Source organism: Peromyscus eremicus, chromosome 10, assembly GCF_949786415.1.
Source record: "Peromyscus eremicus chromosome 10, PerEre_H2_v1, whole genome shotgun sequence".
Lineage (NCBI taxonomy): Eukaryota > Metazoa > Chordata > Mammalia > Rodentia > Cricetidae > Peromyscus > Peromyscus eremicus.
The window spans coordinates 31,312,690-31,338,783 of NC_081426.1; the positions used below are offsets into that span (position 1 = coordinate 31,312,690).

General features: G+C 52.3%; 1 protein-coding gene and 1 long non-coding RNA gene across 2 annotated transcripts in view; one reads left to right on the forward strand and one right to left on the reverse strand.

Moving 5' to 3' along the window:
- Ppp2r2c (protein phosphatase 2 regulatory subunit Bgamma) overlaps positions 1 to 23,440 on the forward strand; it is a 33,439-nt gene extending 9,999 nt beyond the window's left edge. Inside the window, exons 5-8 of the mRNA XM_059274734.1 lie at positions 6,160 to 6,324; positions 16,781 to 16,950; positions 18,861 to 18,952; positions 22,032 to 23,440. Of these exons, the coding sequence (XP_059130717.1) occupies positions 6,160 to 6,324; positions 16,781 to 16,950; positions 18,861 to 18,952; positions 22,032 to 22,323 (719 nt within the window). The 3' untranslated portion in view covers positions 22,324 to 23,440. The remainder of the gene's footprint in view (positions 1 to 6,159; positions 6,325 to 16,780; positions 16,951 to 18,860; positions 18,953 to 22,031) is intronic.
- A 446-nt stretch (positions 23,441 to 23,886) lies between these two features.
- Positions 23,887 to 26,081, reverse strand: LOC131920617 (uncharacterized). The gene is made up of 3 exons (XR_009381725.1): positions 25,623 to 26,081; positions 24,503 to 24,724; positions 23,887 to 24,292 (listed from the first exon to the last, which is right to left on the reverse strand). It is a non-coding gene; the product is annotated as an uncharacterized LOC131920617 (long non-coding RNA).
- Positions 26,082 to 26,094: the final 13 nt, after the last annotated feature.

A 26,094-nucleotide genomic window follows, 5' to 3' on the forward strand; every position in this document is an offset into this window, starting at 1 on the left:
TGTTGTTGTTGTTTGTTTTGTTTTTTTTAAATGCTTCACAGAAGAGGTCTTTTCATAAGTTGCACAAAGGCACCTTCCCAGCCAGAAAGATATTCTGCACAGGGACCCAGGATGCTACTGACACTGTGCGGCGACCCTCACTCCCGTGCTGGAACCGTGACCGGAATCTCAAGATGATGCTGATGTGCGATCAGTGTGTTCAGGGCTTGTCAGCTTAAAATCAAGCACAGGGGTCTTGGGTGACTGGTGTCCTTAGCTGAAGAGGTGACGAGGTCACCGGCACAAGGGTGGGACAGCAGAGACTAGGTAAGGACACAGGGGGCAGGGCAGGTGACCCCGTGGAAATGCCAGCAATAGGCTTTGGGAGACTCCCGCCCCGTCCTGACCTGAGCGGCGGACTTCTAGGTTCCCAGACTCCGAGAACTGGGTGTCTGAGGCTTCACCCACTCACCTTTGGCATTGTGCTGTGGCAGCCAGGCTCCGGGTCTAGGGTTTGGTATGCTGTGCCTTGAGTGCCCTCAGGTCTTGCTTGCAGCCAGGTCATCTGCTGGAGGAAATTTGGAGAGAAAACCAGTTCTTTTTTTAGACCATCTGTATGTGCAGAAGGGCCTTGGGGGCTCTCCACACAGGAGGCCCGTCCGCAGGGTTCTGGTGGAGCTGCCTCTTTTCTCACTCCAGCCACTACTTGGTTGCCATGACAACGTCTTCTAGTCTTGAGAGCAGGGTCCTTGGGAAGACATGTGGATGAGCCTCATGCTTTGCCCGGTGCAGTCGGTGCAGCCCAGGGCTTCCATATTCTCTCTCCTGACACCTCCGTTTGCACTTGGCGTCCACCGTGTTGAGCGACAGCCGTAGCCACAGCATCGGGGTCCTTGGCGTGCTGAGGCTGCTGGGAGGCCTGCCCTGCCCTGACGTTTGGAAGCCAGCTCCCCCCTCCACAGCTCCACATGTGGCTCTGGGTATGTCCCTGCTCACCCCAGCCTCCCTGCTTTCTTCAGGGATGGGCTCCTTGCTGCCTTCTACCGGGGCTAATACTGTGTCTGGAGACCCAGTTTGCCTCCAGACACAGTTTGTTACGTCTTTACAGCTTAGCTTCTCCCCTGGTGTCTCCGTGAATGCCCATGTGATGGGGGCTGCTATTGGTTCTCTGCTCTCTGTGCCCACTTCTCCCTTGATATTCTGCTAGAACAAGCCAATGATTCTTCAGCTCACAGTCTGGGCTCAGTGAGTGGTTAGCAGAGAATCCCCTGTGAAGAAGGAGTGGCCCTCAGTCCCCACCACTGCATAGGATGGATGCTGAGACTCAGTGAATGGAAGCCGTGGGACACACAGCCCCTCCTCTCCACAACTCACCAGGCCAAAGTGATAGCAGGACCCAGGCTGAGCTTCAGGAGATCAGGCAATGCCTTTGGCGACAGGAGATGAAGGACAGACAGCCTATTGAAGTCCCTACAGTCTGACAGTGCTGCAGAGGCCCATGTGGCTCATGTTTCCTGTGTCCTTGACAGGAAGGACCACAGATGTCATTCTGGATCCAAACACAGCCTGGCTCTGCAGTAGCCTGGCGGTCTCTCACCCGACCTGTAGCTCACACTGGGGTGTAGCAGGTGTAGAGCTCCACCTGCCTTTCAGGGCTGTTCCTGATGGTCTAGCCTCTACCATCTCTTCTAGTCCCTGGTGGCTGTCTCCATCACTGAGTCACTTAGGATGTGTCTCCCATCCCCCAGCCCCTGCACCTGTACCACTCTTTCTTTGTGTGTCTAATGTGGACACTTGTGTTGGACTCCAGGCCACCTAGGGAAGCCAGGAATTCTGTCACCCCAACACCCTCTCTATTACAGAATTGTGTTGTTGTCCCCATTTCCCAGTCTCTGAGGGCCACATCCTTTGGGGGCCCATCTTGGCTCATGGCTACCCAGGTCAGTCCTGGAAAGGAACCATTATTTTCCAATCACACTCAAGCCCCCATTTTGCATAGGGGGAAACTGAGGTTTGTGGGTTCCTGTGTGGCATAGCATATTCTAGAGAGCTATGTTCTGACATCTAGCCCTAAATTCTGACATGATCTCCAAAATTAAAGCCACCTGGAGGGGTCATAGTTGAGAGTATCTGGAAGCCCCCGCTGACATGGCATGCAAGGAGAGGTGTGTCCAGCACATTAGTGCTGTGTGTTCCTCCCGCAGTTACCCCCTTGTCAGGCGTCTCCTTCAGGTCCCCGTTTTAGGATAGATTCAATAAAACTTAGTGGGATAAGTTGTGATGATTAATCTCGATTGTCTACTTGATTGGATTTAGAATCACCATGGAAACCAATCCCTGAGTATGTGTGTGAGGGATTATCTAGATTTGATTAATTGAGGTGGAAGGGAAGACCCATCTCAAATGTAGGTGACACCATTCATTCCCTGGGCTCAGGTCCTGGAAAGAATGGAAAGGACAAAGTCAGAATCCACAAGGTCTCACTATATAGACCTGGCTAACCCAAGTCTTGGCTTGCTATGTAGACCAGGCTGACCCCAAATTAACAGAGCCTACCACTGCTTCCTGAGTGCTGGGATTAAAGACATGTGTCACCAAGCTTGATCTCTTCCTCTCTCTCTCTCTTTTTTTTTTTTTTTTTTTTTTTTTTTTTTTCCGAGACAGGGTTTCTCTGTGTAGCTTTGCGCCTTTTCCTGGAACTCACTTGGTAGCCCAGGCTGGCCTCGAACTCACAGAGATCCACCTGGCTCTGCCTCCCGAGTGCTGGGATTAAAGGCGTGCGCCACCACCGCCCGGCTCTCTTCCTCTCTTAAAAATACTTATTCTTCTCTTGTGCAATACATCCTGACTGCAGCTTCTGTTCCTCCACTCCTCCCAGTTTCCTCCCACCTCCCCTCTCCCCCAGACCCACTCTCCCCACATCTCCCCCTAGAAAAGATCAGGCCTCCCAGGGACATCAACCGAACATGGCACAATAAGATACAACAAGACCAGACACAATTCCTTACATCAAGGCTGGGCGAGGCAACCCAGTAGGAGGAAAGGGGTCCTAAAAGCTGGCAAAAGAGTCAAAGACACCCCTTCTCCCACTGTCAGGAGTCCCCCCCCCCCAAACACCAAGTCAACAACCATAACCTGTATGCAGAGGACCTAGCGAAGACCCATGCAGGCCCTGCTATTACTGCTTCAGTATCTGTGAGCCCCTGTGAGCCCCGCTTAGTTGATTCTGAGGGCCATGCTCTCCCAGTGTCCTCGACCCTTCTGGCTCCCACAGTTCCTTCTCCCCTTCTTCCACAGGGTTCCCTGGGCTCTGGCTGAGGGGCTTCATGGAGACCTCTAACCTGGGCTCTCTCTCTGCCTAATGTTTGGCTGTGGGTTTTTGCCTCCGCTCCCATTATCTTCTGGAGACAGTCTCTGATGACAACTGGACTAGGCACGGATCTATGAGCACAGCAGAACACCACTAGGAATCTTTTCATTCATTCCTTTTCCTGCCAGTTGTGTTTGGTTCTACCCTAGATCTCTGGGCTATTCAGCCTTTGGTTCCTGGTCATCCAGGCGGTGTCGGGCATGGGCTCCCACTCGTGGTGTGGGCCTCAAATTAGATCAGTCGTTGGTTGGCCACTCCCACAAGTTCTGTGCCCCCATTGCCCCAGCAGATCTTGCAGACAAGGGAGATTGTAGGTTGAAAGTTTTGTGGCTGGGTTGGTGTCCCAGTCCTCCCGGAAGCTTTGCGTGGTTGCAGGAGATGGACAGTTTAGGCTCCATATCCTCATTATTAGGAGTTCTCACTAGGGTCACCCTTGTAGAGTCCAGGGAATTTCCACTGCACTAGGTTTCCACATTGAGCCCTAAATGCCCCCCAATTCCAGTCATCTCTCTCAGTACTCTCTCCCTCCTTCCCTCCCCCCAACCTGATCCCCCCTATACCTATCCCCAACTGCCCCCAGTCCACCCATGAAATCTATTCTATTTCCACTTCCCAGGAAGAGTCATGCATTTTCCTCTTGGGCCTTCCTTGTTACTTAGCCTCTCTGGGTCTATGGATTGCAGAATGATTATCAATTACTTAACAGCTAATATCCACCTAAAAGTGAGTACATACCATGTTTGTCTTTCTGGGTCTGGGTTACCTCACTCAGGATGTTTTTTTTCTAGTTCCATCCATTTGCCTGTAAATTTCATGATGTCATTTTTTTTAAACTGATGAGAATAATCTATTGTGTAAATGTACCATATTTTCTTCATCCATTCTTCAGTTGAGGGACATCTAGGTTGTTTCAAGTTTCTGGTTATTGTAGATAAAGCCACTATAAACTTAGTTGAGCAGGTGCCCTTGTGGTAGGATGGAGCACCCTTTGGGTATATGCCCAAGAGTGGTATAGCTGGGTCTTGAGGTAGATCAATTCCCAATTTTCTGAGGAACAGCCATATTGATTTCCATGGTGACTATACACGTTTGCACTCCCACTAGCAATGGAGGAGTGTTCCCCTTACTCTGAATCCTTGCCAGCATGAGCTGTCACTTGTGTTATTGATCTCTGCCATTCTGAAAGGTGTAAGATGGAATCTCAAAGTACTTTTAATTTGTGTTTCCCTGATGGCTAAGGATGTTGAACATTTCTTTAAATGTTTCTGAGCCATTTGAGGTTCCTCTATTGAAAATTCTCTGTTTAGCTCTGCATACCACTTTTTAAACTGGATTGTTTCTTTTGTTGGTGTCTAGTTCTTGAGTTCTGTATATATTTTGGATATCAGCCTTCTATCAGATATGGGGGTGGTGAAGATCTTTTCCCATTCTGTAGACTGCTGTTTTGTTTATTGATGGTGTCCTTTGCCTTGCACAAACCTTTCAGTTTCATGAGGTCCCATTTATTAATTGTTGACTGTAGTGGCTATGTTATTGGTGTTCCGTTCATGTTCCTCTCTTAAGTTGCTGTTGCCAGGTATTTTATTGAAGCAATGTAAGTAATGTAGGTAAGTAATACACAGACCCTCAGTACTTAATAACATTCATCCCAGTGGCACCTGATGACAGCCAGGCGGTGATGTTGGCCAGTCCTTGAGCCCTATAACCGTGCACTTAGCTGTGCACTTAGCTGGACACCCGCAGCCTGTAGGCTACTTTGCTGCCCAACAGGTACTGATCAGTCCTTAGGCTCCATGACCATGTACCCAGCTGGATGCCCACAGCCTGAATGCTGTGGAATGCTCTTTTGCCCTGATGGCAGAGACTGGGGTGTGACTCCAGGCCCCAGAATCCTCTCCTCTGTTCCCATCCAGCCCAGGGAAACATATCACAGCATCCCTGTATTCCAGGTTCTGGAGTCTCCGAGGCATTGGTCAGAGCTAAGTGTGTGACTGGCTCAAATCAGAGAACATTTTTCCCACTTGACAGTCTTGATACTGCGGATGGAAGTGGAGTAGCTGCTGGGGCAACAAACCTATGTACATGCTCCAGACAGTTCAGAGGGGCAGTGATGTGCAATTACTCACTAAAAGTGCCCATGGCCCAGCATGTAGTGGGTGTATCTGTTCATCTTCTGAGTCTCTGTGACCACAGTCCCTGATGGAAAGAAAGGTTTATTTCAGTTCATGGTTTGACCTGGGCAGGGAAGGCATGGTGGAGCCTTAGCGTAGTTCTTGGCCATGGGAGTGTGTGCCAGAGCCTGCTTACATTAGGGTGGCCCAGGAGATGGAGAGTAAGGCAGGAATCCGGCAGGTGTTACCTTCAAAGGCCTACCCCTAGTGAACCACTTCTAAAAGTTCCCTGGCCTCCCCAAACAGCAGTGACTAGAGGGCGGGGAACACACGAGCCTGTGGGGGACAGCTCACTGTCACAGTGCACACTGAGCACCCTTTCTGTTTGGCTACTGAGAGAGGAAGGTGGGCTGTCAGGAGAGGTCCATGGTGACTGCAGAGCTGGGCAGCTGGCAGGCACTCTTTAGTAAGAGGGTGTGGGTTCAGCTTTGCCGAAGACAGGTACTGGGAAGGGGCACTGGGGCCAGCAGTCTTCCATGTGAATCTGTGGCTTGGGGGACTAAGGACTGGCATGTTTCTTGGGGGAGCATGTCTTAAAAGCCAGAGAAGCCACTCAGAGCTGGTTGGGTTTGGCCTGGGCCTTATGGAAGGGAGAGAGCAAAAGCAACTCCACTGTCGCCCTTGACCTCACCAACCCAGATATCGTAGACATCAAGCCAGCCAACATGGAAGACCTCACAGAAGTGATCACAGCATCTGAGTTCCATCCTCACCACTGCAACCTCTTTGTCTACAGCAGCAGCAAGGGGTCCCTGCGGCTCTGTGACATGCGGGCAGCTGCCCTGTGCGACAAGCACTCTAAGCGTAAGTCTCTGCGCTGGAGAGGATGCGTGGGGACTAGGTATATTGGGACTGGCAAGAGGATGCACCAGCATGGGCTCAGGGGGCTGTTCTAGCCACTGGCTACCTCCTTCCCCTAAGCACCCTGAGAGCTCCTTGGAGGCAAGGTATGTAATGCTCATTCTCACCGGGGGGCAACAGTTATTTCCGAAACCTCTGGCAAAGTCTGCTACATTCTATACATTGCTCCGAGGGATCTACTGTAACCAGAGAAAATTGAGGCCCCAAGAATGACTCAAGGCTTCAAATTGTGTCCCCCACCAATGGTGATAGCTTTGAAGACTGCCTTCCCCATGATACCCAGGGAGGCCCTAACCAGGAGGATAGGGCTGTGTCCCTTTGGTCCACCACCCAACTGTCCCTAGTGCCCGTGATGAAATCTGGAAATAAATATGAATGAACAAATGGGTAATTCCAGCAGGTCCTGGGCAGGTTTTCGAAAAGTGGAGGTGCAGACAGTCCAGGCTGTTGAGTGATGGAGTCATGCTTCTCCCCCAGGTCCTGCTGGGTAGTGGAGTCAGGCTGAGCCTCCAGTTGCTTTCCCGTTCCTTGACCAAGCCTGCCCAGGTCTCTACCCATGCCCACCTTGCGGCTCTCCTCTAGGCTTGTCTATACACCACATGACAGGAGCATTCAGTAGGCATGGGTTCCTGTCACAGGACAGGTAGAACACCCCCACCTAGGGATGGGGTAGTAGAGGGGCAGGGATGGCCTCAATCATGGGTTACCCAGGAACAGACACTCTGAAGGGTGAGTCATGGAGGCCTTGGAAGGAGGGAACCACAGGAGCAAATGCTTCAAGATGGAAGTGTTACCAAAGATGATGCGGGCATATGGAAAGGGTGGAAGGGGATCAGTGAGCAGGTCAAGGCAACTAGGGAGTCATCATGGTCAAGGGGAAGCTGAGTTTTATTCTAAGCATGGTGGGCAGCCTTTTGGAGGATGGCTGGGAAGTGATGGTGTTGATCAGAATGCAGAGCAAGCATTGCAGAGAGAAGGGACAGCTGTGGGGAAGGACCACGTAGCCCCACAAAGAGCATTCTGGAGGCAGAGCTGCTGGCCTCTGCCCGGGAGTGTGTGGATGGTCAGATGGCTGCTGGGTATGAATGTTGGGAGGGGTTGGGTCATATTCCAGATGGATAGGAGTGGTGCATACAGACCTGGGGCTCAGTGATGGGATCTTCACTGGATTCCAGGGGCATGGAGCAGTAGATGGACAGATGTTGGTAATAAAGGTCTTAACTGAGGTTGAAACTATGGGGTTATCAGCATGGGATGGTGTCACCACTCTAGAGATGGTGAGACCCAGGAGAATGGAGCTGAGAAGTGAGGCAGACTCAAGTTTTGTACAATAACCAACTTTATTCAGAACCCCAGACAGTTTATACTCTGAGGGTTAAGAAAAGTGACATGGGTAAAGTTCTCATGAGTTCAAGCTATACAATCACAAGGACAAGCCACATGTGGCAAGAACATGTTTTTCCATAGAGGCATAACTATTTAATTGAATAACAACAGCAAGCAATAATGAGTAATCCGAAGTGAACTCACTCCTATCCGTTACACTTGGGAAGAGCGGACAAAGACATTCCAAGAACAATTCCATGTTTTTTCTTTTTTTATTATGAAATTTTCTATTCATTTTAAATAGAAACCACAGAGTCCCCTGTCCTCCCTCCTCCCAGCCTTCCCCCACAACTCACCCCCCATTCCTACCTCCTCCAAGGCAAGGTCTCCCATGGGGAGTCAGCAGAGCCTGGTACATTCAGTTGAGGCAGGTCTAAGCCCCTCCTCCCTGCACCACGGCTGTGCAAAAATGTCTCACCATAGGCACTAGGTTCCAAAAAGCCAGCTCATACACTAGGGACAGGTCCTGGTCCCACTGCCTGGGGACTCCTTAAACAGTTCAGGCTAAACAACTGTCTCACTTATCCAGAGGGCCTAGTCCAGTACCATGGGGGCTCCTCAGCTATTGGTTCACAGTTCATGTGTTTCCACTACTTTGGCTAGTTGTCTCTGTACTTTTTTCAATCATGGTCTCAATATCTCTTGCTCATAGAATCCCTCCTTTCTCTCATCGATTGGACTCCTGGAGCTCCGCCTGAGACCCGGCTGTGGATCTCTGCATCTGGTTCCATCAGTCACTAGATGAGGGTTCTATGATGACAGTTAGGGTATTCAGCTATCCGATCACCAGAGTAGGTCAGCTCAGGCACCCTCTGTGGAGGAGTCATCATTGTGAATTCCTGGGGACCTCTGTAGCACTCTGCTTCTTCCTATTCCCACAGTGTCTTCATTTATCATAGTATCTCTTTCCTTATTCTCCCACTCTGTTCCTGATCCAGCTAGAACCTCCCACTCCCCTAAGCTCTCTTTTCCCTGACCCTTGCCCTCCTTTACCCCCTTGACCCCTAGTTTGCTCATGAAGATCTCATCCATTTCCCACAATTCCATATTTTTAAGAAGCTGAGGTCACAAGACTCTTGTCATGCTTTCTTGGAGTGTTCTCACAAGCACTCAGAATTCTCCTCACATGACTCCATTCCTGGACTGTGTTCGATGGACTTGGGAAGGGAGGTCTGAGAGGTTCAGTTGACTGTGGTCAGAGCCAGCCTCACAAACATAACCCTGGATTTCCTGTAGCTGAGCCCCATCAGCCACCAGAGCCACCTGAACACAAGTTCATTGTCTTACAGTAGTCTGTCAGAAGTACGGTGTGATTCTCGCTGGCCAGACCTAGCCGAAGGCACACAGCTTCTCTGTAACTCTCGGGCAGTGGTGCCCCTTGCTATCCCACCCTCAGGGCTCACTCCTGCTGCCTCCTTGACTCTCAGCCCCTCCTTTATCCTCAAAGTTATGTTGAGAATTGCCCTGCACTCACTCTCTTACTCTCACATAATGATCCTTGCTGTCACACTGGGACCACCCACCGGGTGATCCAGGGTGATAACGCTTCTCAAGATCAGCTGCCGAACAAGTGGTCTTCGTGCTTTCTTTGGCCTTAATTCCCCTTGCTGTGTGTGACATTTATAGGTTCCATGGATTAAGACAGACATAGTTGGGACCATCCTACCATCATGGGGCATTGCCCCAGACTCCTGTGCCCATTTCCTACTGCATAGATTCCTGAACTGGGTCCATGTTCAGCTCTTTGTCAGACTGCAAGAAAAGATGGGGAACTGGGGAGCCTGGGCCTCCTCTGGGTTGAGTTCTGTCTGAGTCCCCTGGAGGGAGCAGAGGCTCTGTGATACGTCCTTCAGTGGTGGGGAAGCCAGCTACCCCACTGGTCCAGCAGAGTAGATGATGCATTAGCAATGGTGCCTCCTATTTAAGAGACACCCTTCAGTTATTTCAAATGTGTAGAAGACTTTTAGTGACACAGGAAAGCTATTGCATCGACAAATTCAGTGGGGGAATGAGAGAAAGAGCAATACTGCTTTGCTCCTAAAATGGAAGAGAGAAAGTACCAGGAAGGAAGACATCAAGATCTGGCCATGACCATGAGACAGTGATTGGTGTTTTGTTGGCATTTGTCTGTGTATCTTCATGTTAAAAATGAGAAGGTAGGTGTATGTGTGTGTGTGTGTGTGTGTGTGTGTGTGTGTGTGTGTGTGTGTGTTTCAGACAGGGAGAGGCTTTTGGTGCTGTCTGTGCTCTGTGCCGATTCAGATTATGTGCTTTGGTAGAGGTGGCAGCCAGAGCCACTTGGCCTCTGTAGTCTGTGACACCCAGATTCCTGGGGTGGGGTGGGTGGAGTGAGAAAGCAGCACCCCATGGGGCAGCCACTGAGTGTCCCTTGTACACTTCCTGAGCCCAGACATAAGAACTTGCCCTGCCATGTGACTGTCATAGGCCTGGTGACATGGAGCCCCACAGGAGTCAGGTGTGGGAGAGGCGGAGCTCACTTCACAGCGTCAGTCTCCGTTCATACCATGCTTGCCTCTCAGGGATGCACTGAGTGTTCACAGGCTTGCCTCTGTGGTTCACTGTGGTACTTGAAGGCTGCAAGGCTGAGGTGTGGAAGGAGCCACCACTGAGGACTTTGAATGGAGCTGGCTATCCTGGAGGCCAGGTCTCTTCTGAGGGGTTCTCAGAACCCGGTGCCTGGCTGCCTAGTAGCTCACCTGGGAGCTTTGGCTACATCGGCATATCTGGGGCTCTCGGCAGGCCAGTGGTCCTGTGTGGAGACAGAGCGCCACAGCACATGGCAGTCTACAGGGTTAAGAGCATTTGTATTTGGGTGTCTAGGTGACTCTGCTTGTCGCTTTCTCTTCCCCTGCTCTTTTTACACTGTGATTATCATCATTCTGCCTTCCTAAGAGCTTGGCAGCTCTCTTCCCTTTCCTGAGGTTGGCATAGTTCACCTGTCCCCCAGGGCCTTGTACAGGTTGTGTGTACATCTGTCAGATGTCCTTTTGAGCAGGAGACCTTATTTTTTTTTCTAACACAAGGATTTATTATATTTCTTTTAATTATATGGCTGCATCTGTGGGTTAGGTATGTGCATGTCAGTGCAATGCCCACAGGGGCCAGAAGAGGGCATCATCTCTTGGATCTGGAGTTGCAGGCAGGTGGGAGTCATTTGATGTGAGTGCTGGAAACCAATCTGGGATCTTCTGGAAGCGCAGTACACACACAACCACTGAGCCATCTCCCTGGCCTCATCGTTTTGTTTGTCCGTTATTGCCACTGAGTTCAATTTCTCTTTTGGAGTAGTCTTTGCTTCTTTTCTCTGTTGCTGTGATAAAATACCCCGGCAAAAGCCATAAGGCAGAAAAGGTTTATCTTGGCTCACAATTTGATGTTACTGCTCATTACGGTGGGTGAATGAAAAGGAGGATATGACTGCTCCTGGGGATGGGTGAGGAGAAGGTTTTTTTTATGATAAATATGATACAGCCAGAGGATTCTGGAAGAGTCCAGCCTGAACTGGGCCATAAGAGGAGAAGGGGATATGTGTGTGCGAGAGCGAGAGAGCGAGAAAGAGAGAGAGAGAGAGAGAGAGAGAGAGAGAGAGAGAGAGAGAGAGAGAGAGAGAGAGAGGCCAAAATGGCAGGGTTATATAGAAAAGAGACGCTAGGGGAAGGGAAGGGAAGCCCCTGGACTGGAGAGGTTTAGGGCAGAGGGGAGGAGTGAGGGGAGCAGAGGGAGCAGAAGGTACTGAGTGCGCCTGGCAGCCAGCATGCTCTTTAGTATGCTAATAGGCACCTCAGCCATTTGGCCTGGGTTTCTTTGGGACCTGACACTGGAGAAGTGATGGCAGCAGAAAGTAGCTAGTCAAATTTCATCCACAGTCAGGAAGCAGAGAGAGACACGCTGGTGTTCAGTTAGCTTTCTCTTTCTTATGCAGGCCAGGACCGAAGCCTGGGGAATGGTGCCACCCACTTTTAGGATGGGGCTTCACATCACTATTATATTATCATATGATCCATCACAGGCCAGCCTGGAGGTTTGTTCCCTAAGTAATTCTAGGTCCTGTCATGTAGACCGTCAACATTTGCCATCACAACGGTACCTCTAGCTAACTTGACACCCCAACACATTACTTTTAAGCCACACTTTTTTTTAAACCTCTCATCTCCATAGGTTCATAGCCATCTCATAATACAAACTGTGTTCAGTCCAACTTCAAAAGTCCCCATAGTCTTTTTAACATTCTACCATCATTTAAAAGTCTAAAGCCCAAGTCTTATCTAAGATGCAAGGCAGTCTCTTAATCATGAACCTGTAAGATGAAAAATAAGTCACATGCCCCCAACATATAATGACATAGTGTAGTAAGGGGAAGAGAGCAGTCATAGCAAGGAACAGCTAAGGCAAGACCAAACTCTCAGGGTAAACACTGAATCTGTCAGCTCCATGCCCAGTATCCGGGACCCTTGATGGCCTCAACAGGTCAGCAAAGAGCTTGAGTAGCCCCACCTACCCACAGACCATCTCTGATGCTCTCAGTACACACAGCGCCTCCCTCAGGCCAGGTCTCCCCCATGCCTGTAGCTTTCCTTGGTGGATGTTCCGTGGTCCTGGCATCTCCAGAATCCTTGGGTCTCTATTGCAACATTGTCTTTACCTTCTGAGCTTACACAGTGGCCTTCAGGGACCCTTACAGGGAACGGTATGTTACCACATAATCTGGCTGCAGCGGCTTTCTGGAATCTTGGTGCCAGCTTCCACGGCCTCCTCTCTCTCAAATATCTCATGCCTACAAAACCAGTGCCCTGTGGATGATGCCGCAGAGTTCTGCTGCCAGTGTGAGGTGTGGCCTGGCCCCCTTGGACCAGAGCTGTGTCAGATTCTGTGGGCTGACCCTGGGGAAAAGGGCCCTTGGCAGTGAGCAGGGAACCCCTCCAGGTGTACCCTCAGTCCAGGCTGTCTCCTTTCAGAGACTTTGCAAATTCATGAGTTTGAGCCTTTGATGGATGGGTCTTGCCCTCTGGACAGATTTTCTATTTTCCCAGTGCAAGCAGGGACTTTCTCTAACAATCTCAGCCTCCTTTCTGCTCCTGCCTTGGCTGCACCGTTTAGCTTCCTTGGATTCTTTTTCTCCTTGACAAACTGTACATTTAAAAATATCGTTATGCCCCAATTATTACTTTTTTTTTTTCACTGTGGACCTGTATGAGTGCAGTAAACAATCATGCCAAGCCTAAATGCTTTTCTGTCTTGGAATGTCCTGCACCAAACAAATTAGTCCATGACCTTTAAACTTATATTTACATTTACACGTAAAGCCAGATTCTTTGCCAGAATCTATGTGGATGTTCCCCAGCTTACAGGCTCTGATGGAGCCCTTGTTTTCTCTGAAGCTTCATGAGCAGGGGCCTCCACTGTCCAAATTTCTCTCAGCATTCTTGTCTTTCAAGCTCCCACTAGAATAGCGTAAGCTCTGCTTACAGCATTCCAGGGCTTTTCCAGCCCAAGCCTCCAAGCTCTTCCACATTCCTCCTTTAAATCAGTTCTAAAGGCCTAAGAGCCGAGAGGTCAGGTTCATCACAGCAACAGCCCCACTCCCTGGTACCAATTTTCTGGATTAGCTATGTTTCCTGTTGCTGTGATAAAACACCCAAGCAAAAGCAAGCTTAAGGGAGGAAGGGTTCACGTTGGCTCACAGGTCAAGGTTGCAGCCTATCATGGCGGGGGAAGCATGGCAGCAGCAGCCTGAGGGAGCTGACCGCATCACATCTGCAGCCAGGAAGCAGAGAGAGGCAACTAACTGCTGCTGCTCCGCTGGCTTTGTCCTTCTTATGCAGCTCAGGATTCAAGCTCAGGGGATGGTGCCACCCACTTTTAGAGTGAGTCTTCCCACCTCAGAGAACACAATCCAGATAGCCCAGAAGCCAGCCCAGTGTGCCTGAATGCTTATCTCCTAGGTGGTCCTAGATCTTGTCATGTTGTGAGTATTAACCAATACAGTTGTTCATACAGGGTTTTTGTTTTGTTTTGTTTTTTGAGACAGGGTTTCTCTGTATAACAGCCCTGGATGTCCTGGAACTCACTCTGTAGATCAGGCTGGCCTCGAACTCACAGAGATTCCCTTGCCTCTGCCTCCCCAGGGCTGGGGTTAAAGGTGTGTACCTCACTGCCTGCTTCATACAGGTTTTCTATTGGAGTTAATTCTATATTTCAGATTCTTCTGGAATTTTTCTCTCGCCCTCTGAATTGCCTGTGTAGAATCCAGAATCAATCCTCACCTGCTTGCCTCCAGACCCCAGAGTGGATGGAACCAAAGCCGGGAGCATGCTAGATAAGATAACACTCTGACACCAAACGATGCCTCCTGCCACAACATCTTACACTCTGATGCTGCTACAGGGGCCACTGTCCCTGCCCTGTGCGCCTCATCCATAGTGTTTGTTCTTAGTGTTCATGAGAAGTGGAGCAGCTGGTTCCCAGTTGCCCGGCACATGTTCCTAATCAGCCATGATCTTTGTTCCCGCTGTATTTAAGAAGTCTGGGGCTTTGGCTGGTTCTCTGCCTCCCACTCCTATGTTGAAAAGCCAGGGTGTGGCTGTCAAGAGACACCCCCAGGGTCCTGCCCACAGCATCCTTTCCTAACAGGATGACACTGTGACTTTCTTCTCACTTAGTGAGAAGCATTGTGGACCTCTGTGTGTTCATGCCTGCCACCGGGCAGGTGAGGAGGCCGAAGGTAGAGGATTACAGTAGCTCTCCAGACCTGTCTGAATCAGGCCAGGCTGGGGTAAACTGGCTATTCTGTCCTCCCATTCATGGCTTCGGCTCTCCTAGAAACACCAGAAGAAACCCAGATTGTTGCCTGCTAGGCCTTGTGACAGGGTAACCATAGAAACAGCCATCCACGAGTCCTCGAAATAGTTATTTCTGCTTTGACAGCAGAGTCTGCAAGAAGGAAGGGCTGAGCACCGAGCACGCGTTGACTCAGAATGGGGGGGGGGGGTGTGACGGTTCACCGTCATGGGACTCCAGCAACGTGAATGGCCAAATGCTGGGGATACCCGCAGCTAACAGTGGCTGAGCTGTTCAAGGATGGCGTACCATCCAATGCTCAGAGCCTCCCAGGGTGGAACCATGGGTGCCCCTTACCCAGCATGCACTCTTCCTCCGCTTCCTCACGTTATCACCCTGGAGCCATGGGAGAGCTCTCTTCTCTGTGGCTTAAGACAACACCTGCGTGTTTTGTACAGCTGTGGAGGTTGGAGGTCTGGTCAGGGTGCTTCAGGAGCAGCTGTTCCTTTGTCCTTTCTAGCTGCTGAAGCCACCTCACCTCTCGGCTCAGGGCTGTCACTCCAGCCCCTAGACAGTCAGTGCAAATCCCCATCCCATCTCAAGATTCTTCACCAGCGTGGTGGGAGCAAGCCTGGGGAGTGAGCCCCAGAGCTTCCCCAGGGGTGCCCTTTGCAGGCTTCAGTATAAGGGAGAGTGTGACAGGAGTAGATGGGAACAGTGGGACTCAGAAATGGGGGCCAGAACATGTCAATTCTTGAGGGGCCACAACTAGGGGCAGATTCCACGTGGTCTCATGGGCATCTGGTGTGGGAGGCTGAGCAGGGGACAAACAGTTGTCCGACATTAATCAGTAAGCTCTGTTACATTCAGCTTATGGGCGCTTCCATCCCTGCTGGGCTGGACCACTGCTGGGGGTTTACTGCCTGGGCTGGGCTTGGAGAGGAGGGTGTGTAGCCTCTGTCTCCTGGCATGGCCTTCCCTTCCCAGGGTGCCTGCTTCTTCCTGCTCAGCCCTTCCCCCCGGCCCTTGAGAAGCTTGTGTACTGGGAAGGGCCTGCAAGCCATGGTGAATAGGAGGGTTGGCGGGACTGGGCCAGGCCCCAGGGTGGATGGCCTCCATCTTTCCCCTTGTTCTTGGCACAGCCTCCTGGGACAGCCTGTCCTGTTGGCTTCAGGGAGCGAAGTCTGCGTCACTCACCCAATACCCTGAACAGAGCCTAGGACGTAGCAGGCACTTGAGGTGGGCTTGTTGACCGAGAGAGTGCCGAGCAGAGAATTCAGTCTCCTCAGATGCCCTGTGGGGGCTCTGAGCAGGTTAGCAGCGATGACATGTGTGTTGGACAGGAGGAGAATGGCAGGTCCCAGATGAGAGGCAAAGGGGTGGGACCCAGGAGGTGGAGCATGACACCTGTGATTCCCCAGGGGCCCACAGGACGGGTCTGTCCTAAGTCTCTTGGGGGCTGTGGCCAGCCCTCTTCTTCCAGTGAGACAGTGGGCAGGGCTGCCACTCAGTGGTTTCCTGAGGCTGGCTCTACAGGTTGGAGATGCTTAGCTGACTGGGTGCCAGCACCCCTCACCCCCCCCCCCCATGTCCCCACAGAGCCCAGGGAGTTAATGCCAGCCCCATAGCAGTCCTGGTCCCCACCTGCTCTGCCACCAGGGCCACTTTGGGGTGTGACTGACCACAGATGTCCACTGCACATGTACAGACGGAGCTCCTGGCCTGAAGACCTGGGACCAGTTAGTACCAGAACCACATCAGGGTCCGGCCTAGAGGCTGAAAATGCCCAGTGCATCAGAAACTGCCAAGACACTTTCAGTCTGGTATTCTGCACTACCAGTAGGGGGCAGCAGAGGGTTGCAGCAAGTGTAGCTCTGAGTTCAAATCTCCCACTTTCATGTGCCTCTGAGATTTGCACGTGGATTCGCTCTCAGCCTCAGTTTTCTTGGATATAAAATGGGGATAATTAGGGTACCACCCTGAAGTTTTTATTAGGGGATTAGATGAAGTAGTTCCCACCAGGATGCCCTTCCAGGGCTTTTCCTCTTTGGAGGGGTCCTTAGAGGCCAGGGCTTTGGTAGGTGTTTAGGGAAAGGTTTGATGAATGAATAAATGATGGTATATAGAGAGAGCTAAGCCCGGGTGGATACAGTTTGGCTGTGGTTCTGACTGGGAGCAGGGCAGCCAATGACAGCTGCTGATTCTCTCTCCGCAGTCTTTGAAGAGCCCGAGGACCCCAGCAACCGCTCCTTCTTCTCAGAGATCATCTCCTCGGTGTCCGACGTGAAGTTCAGCCACAGTGGGCGCTACATGCTCACGAGGGATTACCTCACGGTCAAGGTCTGGGACCTGAACATGGAGGCGAGGCCCATAGAGACCTACCAGGTGTGTGTAGAGGTCACAGCCTCAGGGCTGTCTGTGTGGTGTGAGATCTCCCAGGAGCAGACCCCCCCACACACACTTCCTTGTGCTGACAACTCCACAGGAAGCTGCCCAGCCCTGGGGCTTTCTATGCTGCATTGTAGATGAAGCTGCAGAGAGGCGTCCAGCCCAGCCACTGCATGGGGCTGCCATCTGCATCTAGAACCCCAGTTTCTGGGGAAGGAGGGGAGGAGGGGACAAAGAAAGGCATGAAGTCAGATGCCACCCCTGGCACCCACAGCCTTATCAGTAAGTAGGTAAGCGTGACCCCACCACAAACATCTGGGTGTGAATTGCATTCAGTGGCAGTGTGGAAGATGTTTCTAGACACTCAGGGTAGCCTTTTGAGCTAGTGTGCAGGGTGGACTGCTGGGCACTTCTGAGGAAGCTCTCTATTCATCAGCCAGCCAGGTCTCTTGGTGGGGCACAGGATAAAACTGACCTGCTGTTAAAATAACACATGTGCCGTGGAGCTTGGTATCTGGCAGGGGCGCCCAGGGGCAGGGAGGGAGGGATAGGGCTTTCTGGAGGCAGCTGCATTTGTGCTGGGACTTGAAGGTCACCTAGAATTTGGATCGGCAGATATGGACTGAAGCATGCCACCAGAAACCCCAGCCCCACCCACGGGGCTGTGTGTATGTCCACACATGTGCCCATCACTTGTTTTATCCTGCTCCAGCAAAGAAAGAAGGTATTGACTGCCCGGTCTACAGACAGGGACACTGGGAAGTTGGACAGTGACCGAGGAATCTCAGCCCAGTGGTGGCAGGCCCAAAGCTCAGCACTGCTTCCTGTCCTACCACAGCTGAGGAGGTGTGTCCAAGCTTCTGGAAGGGGCTCCTAGAAGCCACATGCTCCCAGGACATCTCCTAGTGACCCAGCTGCCCCTTTGTTAGCAGTGGGCAGGGCCTGTGGCTCCCCACTTCTCTAGGTCCTACCCCTTGTATTCTAGATGGGGACAGACCCTCTTGTGTCCCTCTGAAAGTGTCAGCAGCCCAAGGTTGAGGCAGGAAACCACCTTCAAGCTGTGAGTGACTGAACCAGTGCCTTCCCAGCCTCCCGGGGCCATCACAACACTGTGGTCAGCACAGGCCTATGTGTATGGATGTTTTCTTAGGAAGGGGTGAGTGGTGGAGCCTCTGGGCCTCTGAAAGCCTGTGGGGCCCTGGTGAAGTGACAGCATTACTGTTTTGGGGACCAGGGGTTAACGCTGGATGCCTGGCTTTCTGTACAGCTGACCTACAGATTCTAAAATAGCAATGATTAATGACTATCTCCCATTTGAGTCTTTGGAGGTGACTTATATGTCCTGGAAATTGTATGTAGTGGGACAGTGCTTGGCCAACTTGGAGTACTTGACAAGTCAGAGCTATTTCACTCCATCCAAGGAGTCTTGGAATGGGCTGCCAGGAGAGGAATTGTCCTAAGACTTCATCATCATCCTCAGCCCATGGGGTTTTGTTTTGTTTTGTTTTTTGTTTTTGTTTTGTTTTGTTTTTGAGACAGAATCTCTCTGTGTAGCTCTGGCTGTCCTGGAACTCACTCTGTAGACCAGACTGGCCTTGATCTCACAGAGATCTACCTGCCTCTGCCTCCCAAGTGCTGGGATTACAGGTGTGTGCCACCACCACCCTGCTCGCCCATGGTTCTTGAAGACATTGGGTCCATAGGCGTGGAGCACCCTTCATGACAGGTCCGGGAAGCCTGGTGCTCACTCTTCCCCATAGCTGAAGCATTTTCTCCTGCCCCCAGGCAGCAGGCAAGGCTTGGCACACAGGAGGAGGAGCTGCCACACCTGTGCTTGGATCTGCTAATGGCAGAGGTGTCTAGGCTGTTTGGTGTCCCTTGCTCAGCCTGTGCCCTCTCCTCACCAGGTCCATGACTACCTGCGGAGTAAGCTCTGTTCCCTGTATGAGAGTGACTGCATCTTTGACAAGTTTGAGTGTGCCTGGAACGGGAGCGACAGGTGAGTGAGCCAGCGGCGGGCACCCAGCCTCCGACGCCCTGCCTTGCCCCTCACCAGTCACCCCAGGAGGGATCTTTCCTGTAGTCGGTGACCACAAAGCTGCCCTTTGCCAGGTCGAGGTGTGGACGAGGTGTGGGAGGCCTCCTCCCTAGCAGGCAGAGCTCTCAGACTCAAGTCCAGGTTGGGGAAGTGAGCTTTTTTTTCTTTACCCTTGTGACTGATGCTGACACCCACATTAACACCCTGTCCTAGGGTGCTGTGGGGTTTTAGGTTAGGATCAGCCAAGCGCCTCCCACACTGCGGGCCCTGTACCCCAGTATCTCCCTCCCCAGGAGACAGAAAGGCCTCGGGCCACCCACACATCTCCTGCCATCAATCTGGCAGCCTCATGCAGGCCCTCTGGGGCTCACAACTTGAACTGGTGACCTAGTAGTGATCCACCTCTCCCATCCCACAGCCTGGATCACAGCCCCTTAGTAACATGGTACAGGCTCCTGTGTTGCCACAGCCTGGACCCAGCACAGTAAGTGCAGATGGGGCCATTGCATTCTTCATCTTACATCATTCCCCTGCTGTACCCAAGAGCCTGCCCCCGCCTCACAGTTCAGAAGCTTTCCGGTTGCGGGGGTGGGGGGGCATTGCTTCCCTGTCCCCACTCATGCTTTATGAGGCCTCACAGGCCTCAGGCTCAGTTAGTTACCTGTGTGGAGGCTGGTAGGTGAGCCTCTCAGGGTGTCCTGTGGATGGACAGCCACATATCCTGCCCACATAAGGGAAAGAGGTTCCAGGTGACCAGGGGAGCGTAGCACCCGGCATGTTTTTGTACCAGAGCCTCTGAGGCATCATCTCCCTCCCCGCTTCCCCTGTCCCTCCGTCGGCAGGTGAGAAGTGGTGGCCCCAGAGCCTCAGCCCCAACTCCCCTCCATCCAGGGTGTGTATCCACACAGGTGGCATCTGCTTTGCCATTTGCCTGGGTGGCCAGGATGCTCCAGAGCTTCTGAGGTGGCCCGTAAGAGCAGCTGTGTTCGAGGCTGCAGCTGTAATTAGGGGCGGTGGTGACAGAGAAAGGACCACTCGGAGAAAGTCACTCTGAGCAGGCCTGGACCCACATAGGGGCTGCTGTCATTCCAAAGGCCCACCTGCTTTGCAGGAGCTCTTAACAGAACCGTACTGAACAGAGGGCATGTGTGGTGGTCCAGAGTGTCCACTGAAGGACAAAGATAAGGCAGGATATTAGGGTAGATGGTTCAAGGTTACCACCCACTGCTTGCACTGTATGTTACCACCAGGGGGCACATGTAACCAGACAGTGCATGAGCCCAGCACAATCTCCAGTAAGCCTCTGACTGATGGAGGGCCAGCGCAGGGGCTTAGCAACCTACTTCTGCCTGACGCGTCCCATAGATGTGCTCCACCCCTCCTTTCCTTCCTCCACACCCATCCTTTCTGACCCTGGGATTCTGCCGAAGTACCTTAGCTTGCTCTGCCGTTGTCTCCTCCAGGAAGCGGCCCTGGTCCTCTCTGCCTTGTCCCACAGCCTCCTGGGCTTTCAGCCTGTATCTTGCTATTTATGAAATAACAGATTCTCATTGCCTCTGTCCTTGTTTCCTCCACCATCCCTGGAAGAGATGTCTGGTAGGAGGGACCTCAGGAGAGTGTCCAGTCAATGGATGTCTGTATTTCTGGGTGGTAAAGAGCAATCCGTCCCTTCCTTTTGCCTCTGGCTTCCTCTGAGCTTGGTCTGTCTATGGACTGGGACCTCATCCCAGAGGCCCAAGGGTAAGAGGAGAAACAAATTCCCCATCCCTTTAAGGCAAGCCTGAGGCTCACAATCTGCTCTGCGGGACTCATGGGGGATATACACCTCTTAGTCAATGGGCCCACAGAGGGCTACTGTGTCACTCTCTGACATAACAGCCCTCGGTGGCACCTTCATCCCCCTCCAGCACCCTTGAGTGGGGGCACAGGACCCGGCTTTGTTTCTGCTCCTGGTCTTTTAAACTCCAGCTGGGAACAGATGAATTCTCCTGAGTCAGCCCTCTGGAAAGTGGCTTCATGCAGCCTTGTGCCAACGTCTTAGGCTGAATGACCCCCACACACATACACATACACATGCATACACACACATGCACACACACACACACACACACACACACACACACACACACATTCACATGCATACACACACACATACACACACACATGCACACACACATGCACACACACACACACACACACACACACATGCACACACACACAAGGTGCTGCGTCCCTCTTGGCAGTGGTGTTCTGTGCTCTGCACACACAAGACTGGTGTAGGTCTATGTTCTTTGTCAACCACTGAGATGATTTGAATTTTCTCTCTTCTGTGGAGCCCTCTGTGGTTATCAGCTTTTCCCTCTAGAGCTTTTCCTCTTCCTCCTCCTCCTCCTCCTCCTCCTCCTCCTCCTCCTCCTCCTCCTCTTCCTCCTCCTCTTCTGCTCCTCTCCCAACAGCTTTTCCAGCCTCCCTGAGGCTGGAAACCCCAAATCCTTCCTCTAGGCCCAGGCCTGCTTTGTAAATGCATCAGGGAGCTAACCTACTCCATGCCTCACTAGATAAAGTCCCTGGTTAGCAGAAGGCACAGGGCAGAAGTCTGTTTCCAGGTCCCCTGGTCTGCTATGGCATTTGCCTCACCCCGTGTGACCCGTGGCAGTGAGCATTCATTTATTCATCGGCTCGGCCCCTCAGGTTGTGGAGGGGAGGGAGGGAGGCCCGGCAGGTTGACTGGCTCTGGGACAGCCACAGTTATATCTTAGTGTCATCCCTGTCTCTACTGCTGCGGCGGCTGCAAGCAAGGACTGCTTCCCTTAGGCTATGTACAAATGATGGGAAGGTACCTTTCCTGCCTGTTGGGGCAACATGTAAAGGTCCTAAAGTAGAGATGGCAGCTGAGATGTCAGAGGGGGCCAGGGACGCCAGCAGAAAGGTGGCAGAGAGGCGGACAGGGCTCCCTGTCGCAGGAGTGACAACCCATAGCTCCAGAGTGTCCCTGTCCCCTCTGTCTTCCCCCACTGACCCCCTCCTCTTCTCTCACCAGCGTCATCATGACAGGGGCCTACAACAACTTCTTCCGCATGTTCGACCGCAACACCAAGCGGGATGTGACGCTGGAGGCCTCTAGGGAGAGCAGCAAACCCAGGGCAGTGCTCAAGCCCCGGCGCGTGTGTGTGGGCGGCAAGCGGCGGCGTGATGACATCAGTGTGGACAGCTTGGACTTCACCAAGAAGATTCTGCACACAGCCTGGCACCCAGCCGAGAATATCATCGCCATTGCGGCCACCAACAACCTGTACATCTTCCAGGATAAGGTCAATTCTGACATGCACTAGCTGGTCTCAGTGGCCCTCCCGGCCACCTCTGTAGGAGGATGAGCGTGGTGGCCCTCAGGGGACAGGAGTCCCTAGGCTGGAGTTGCCTTGGATGGTAATTGCCAGTTTAAACAAAGGAAAGGGAAGAGCATCAGTCACAGGTGATAAAATGGATGTGCCTGGTGGGCCTCGGTCCAGGGTTCCTTTGTTTACGGTCCTTCTGCCTCAGGCTGGGCCTTTGTTTATTATCAGGACTTCATTCCTGTCCAGGGTGATTTTTACTGCAGTGGATCAGTTGCTATCAGGGAAAGTTAAGCTGGTCCCTGATGGGGCTCCAGAGAAAGAGTGTAGCTCGCAGCCGGTCAAGATCTGTGGCTCCCGCAGGGAGCCAGCCACGTGCTCCGGCTCAGAGCTGCTGGCTCCTGTTGGATTTTGGACAGTGCATTTTCATTGAGTGATGGCAATGCCAATTCCTCACTGGGGTGTTGGGGAGGTCTTTCCGTATCCTAGGTGCCAGGCCAGGGCAGGTCCTGAGAGGCAGAGCTGAAGTCCTCGGGTTAATCGTGAGGCAGGGCTAGGTTCCTTGGGTGGCTTTTCCAGGCTGGGGCAAGTCCTGAGAGGCAGGACTGGGGACCTGTGTGGCTGTAGGCCTCACCTCACTGCCGTCCGTTGTGAGTGCCCACTGCACGCTGGGCATGGTGCTCAGTCCGTAGTGGCTGTGGATGGATCCCCACAGCCCACTCTGTGGTGGTTTTGCTGTCACTCTCCCACGCTATCCGGTCATCTTCCCACAGCTGACAGTGGGTCCTGTCCCTGACTGCAGAATCCTCGAGCCCGTGAGGCAGGTGCCCACTCATTTCCGTAAGTCCCAGGCTCTGCTGGAGCTGGGGTGTGGTTACCATCCCCTTTGTACATAGGAAGGAAACTAAAGTGGAGAAACGGGGTGCCTAAGGAGTCACAGCCCGAGGGCTGAGTTGGGGTTCCATGCAGGTCTTTCCACCGGCTCTTTCCAACCCACCCCATTGATGACTGGTTTCTAAGCAGCATCCCCATGGAAGGTTCTGGAAGGGAAGTATCTCCATCTTGTGATGTCAGAGCAGGTGCACTGGCGACAAGATGACATGAGAGAGAAGATGGAGAAGAGCTGAGGTGGCTCCCCACTCTGCTTGGTGGCACCCGGACATGCTCCCAGATGCACTTCACCTACATTCTACCTGCAGCTTTCTCTTCACCCTCCCAGCTGCTCCCCACGGAGGTTGCATGCAGCCAGGCAGCCCCAGAGGACATTCGCTCCGACCTCCCCAGAGGCACAGGTCAGTGGCCATTCACAGTGATCCCTGCTCCGTGCTCACTCCTGGAATCCCAGAACTGCAGGGCTTGGCATTTTGACTCTGGAAGCAGACAGCAGAGGGGCTTCAGTTTTTACAACGTGAACTGCCACCCAGGGAACGGAGACGCAACGGAGCTTTTTTTCTCAGTGGATCAAGGTATCCTTGTGTGTGTCAAAGCACAAACCGCATGCACACTCACTTCCGGCCATGTATTTACACAGAAACTGGGTCCATTACATTTTTGGTTTTTTTTTTAATTTTTATTTTTAATCAATGTGAATGAAGAATGTTTATCCATCACTGTAAAATTCAGGCGCTCTGGACAGTATTATCTGTACATATTGACCCTGGTTAAAGTGAGGAATCAAAAGATGGGGCGACTTTCCCCTCATGTAAAGAAGTGGAAGAATGTGGCCAGTTGTACATAAATCCCACTGCAGCCAAAATCCGGGTGAGAGGGCCTTACGCACTGGCCTGGATCTCCGGCACACCTGCTTGCCTTTACAGTTTGGCGTCAGAGGGGACACTTGCCTTGGGAGCTGGCTGCTGCTGTGAGGTCACAGGTGTGACACGTACCGTCTTCAGAGTCAAATCTCACGTGGTCTGCAAAAGGAGGGGTCTTGCACATGCCCCTAGATTCTAGACTTCTGTTTTAAACACTGGGTACCAAAGTAGGAAGGAAAGAGAGAGACAGAAAAAGATCTCAGAAGGAAAGCATGTCTTTGGGACCCCAGGAAATCACCCAGGTCCAGAGCGGACTGCAAATAGTAATGTGTGTATTAACTGAGGAAACAGGTGCGGAGGGGGAGGGGCAGCGTGAGGAATAGCAGAAGGACCAGAGCCAAGCCACAGACTTTTTGCCACCTTACTCTGCTTAAGTTCTCTGGTCTTGAATATGTGGCATTCCTGTCATCATCGCGACATTGTTGGGTTTTGAGTTCGTCTCTTCTGCTTTGGTTCCTCTCTGAGGGCGGAGCCCCTGGAGGGTGTTGGGTTTGTCCGTGCTGGTGACATAGTCAGGCCCAGTCATCTGGGGTTCTGCGGCTCATAGGTGCATTCTTGTTTTCTTCGGTGTCTCACAAATTATCCAACTGTTGAATAAAATTATAAATATGTTAATACCAGCTTTTTCCAATAAAATAACAAATGTTACATCTAAGACAAGGCTCAGAAGGCTGCTGTTAGAGAGCTGACCTGGGAGGGGGAGCTAGCGGGGTGGATGGGGTAGGGAGCGGCTCCCATCAAGACTGGGCCCCATCTGTCTTTTTGGCCCGGATCCTAACCCAGGTGGAGGAAATGGAGTCAGTAGGGACACCAGGCCTACAGGTGCCTGGGGGAGGGGTCCCTAGGTGGTGCCCGCAGAGCTTGGCGCGTGTTTTATAATAGGTGGCCTGTCTCCCTCTGGAGCAGGTGGGTGTAACTCACCACAAACACAGGTAAGGACACAGAGCTCAAAGAAGAGCATTAGCCTAGCATCCCAGCTGCGTGTGCTACCTGAGGCTGGCCTCAGCTCTAGTGTTCCTCGGTGGCCCTCACCCTGCAGAGGCCTTGGCGTCTGGGAATGGACAGCTGCGGGGAGGAAGGCCATGCCTGGGCCTCTGGGTTGTCAGGGAGTCAGGGCTTCCCCCGCCCTGTATCCCCTGAATCCCCAACCCCTCACACTCAGGAAGGAGGCAGAGGTGGGGCTGCGGCTGCCGTCTGTCCACAGCCTCCAGGTCAGCTTCAGGATGAGACGGCCACTTCCTGGCTGTGTGTCATTTGGGTAACCTCTGACCCATATGTGTAAACAGAGCATGGCTCCTCGGGACCTCTGGGTGACTAATGAGATAAACACTCCATCATGGAACCTCAGGGTCCCTGAGCAGGCTGTGGTAGTCCCGGGTAGCCTAGGCACCATAGGATGCATGCTTCTCACAGAGGGTGGACAGAGTATTGTCACTCCACCCATTTCATATAAGGAAACACTGAGGCTCCGAGGTGACTAAGTACCATGTCTGAATTGGTAGAACTAGTAGGTGGTGGGTCAGGATTCAAACCATCACTGCCGAAGTGCCAGCACCGTGTGGATGCTCAGGTTGGCATCTGATACCGTGACCTCAGCCCACCCAGTCTAACTTCAGCTACAGTGATGGAGTGCCATCACTGGTGTTGGTGGCTGTTCCCACGGTCTTTGAGGTAGAGGGACCATCCTGGATGACGCAGGCGGTCCCATCAGGTCTCCTGAGCTCTCCATAGTGGGGGGCTATCCCACTGTGACATCAGGAAAGGTTCAGAGAGGCACAGCATAAAGACAGGACAGTCATGGCTGGCTGGAGAGATGGAGGAGGGGCCACAGCCACACTAGGAGGCCTCTAGTCTCTCATTGGCCTGGGGCTTGCCAATTCTAGTAGCTAGCCAATGATCCCCAGGGATCCTCCTGTCTCTTCCAGGGTGCCACCATGATTTGTTTCCCACGGATTCC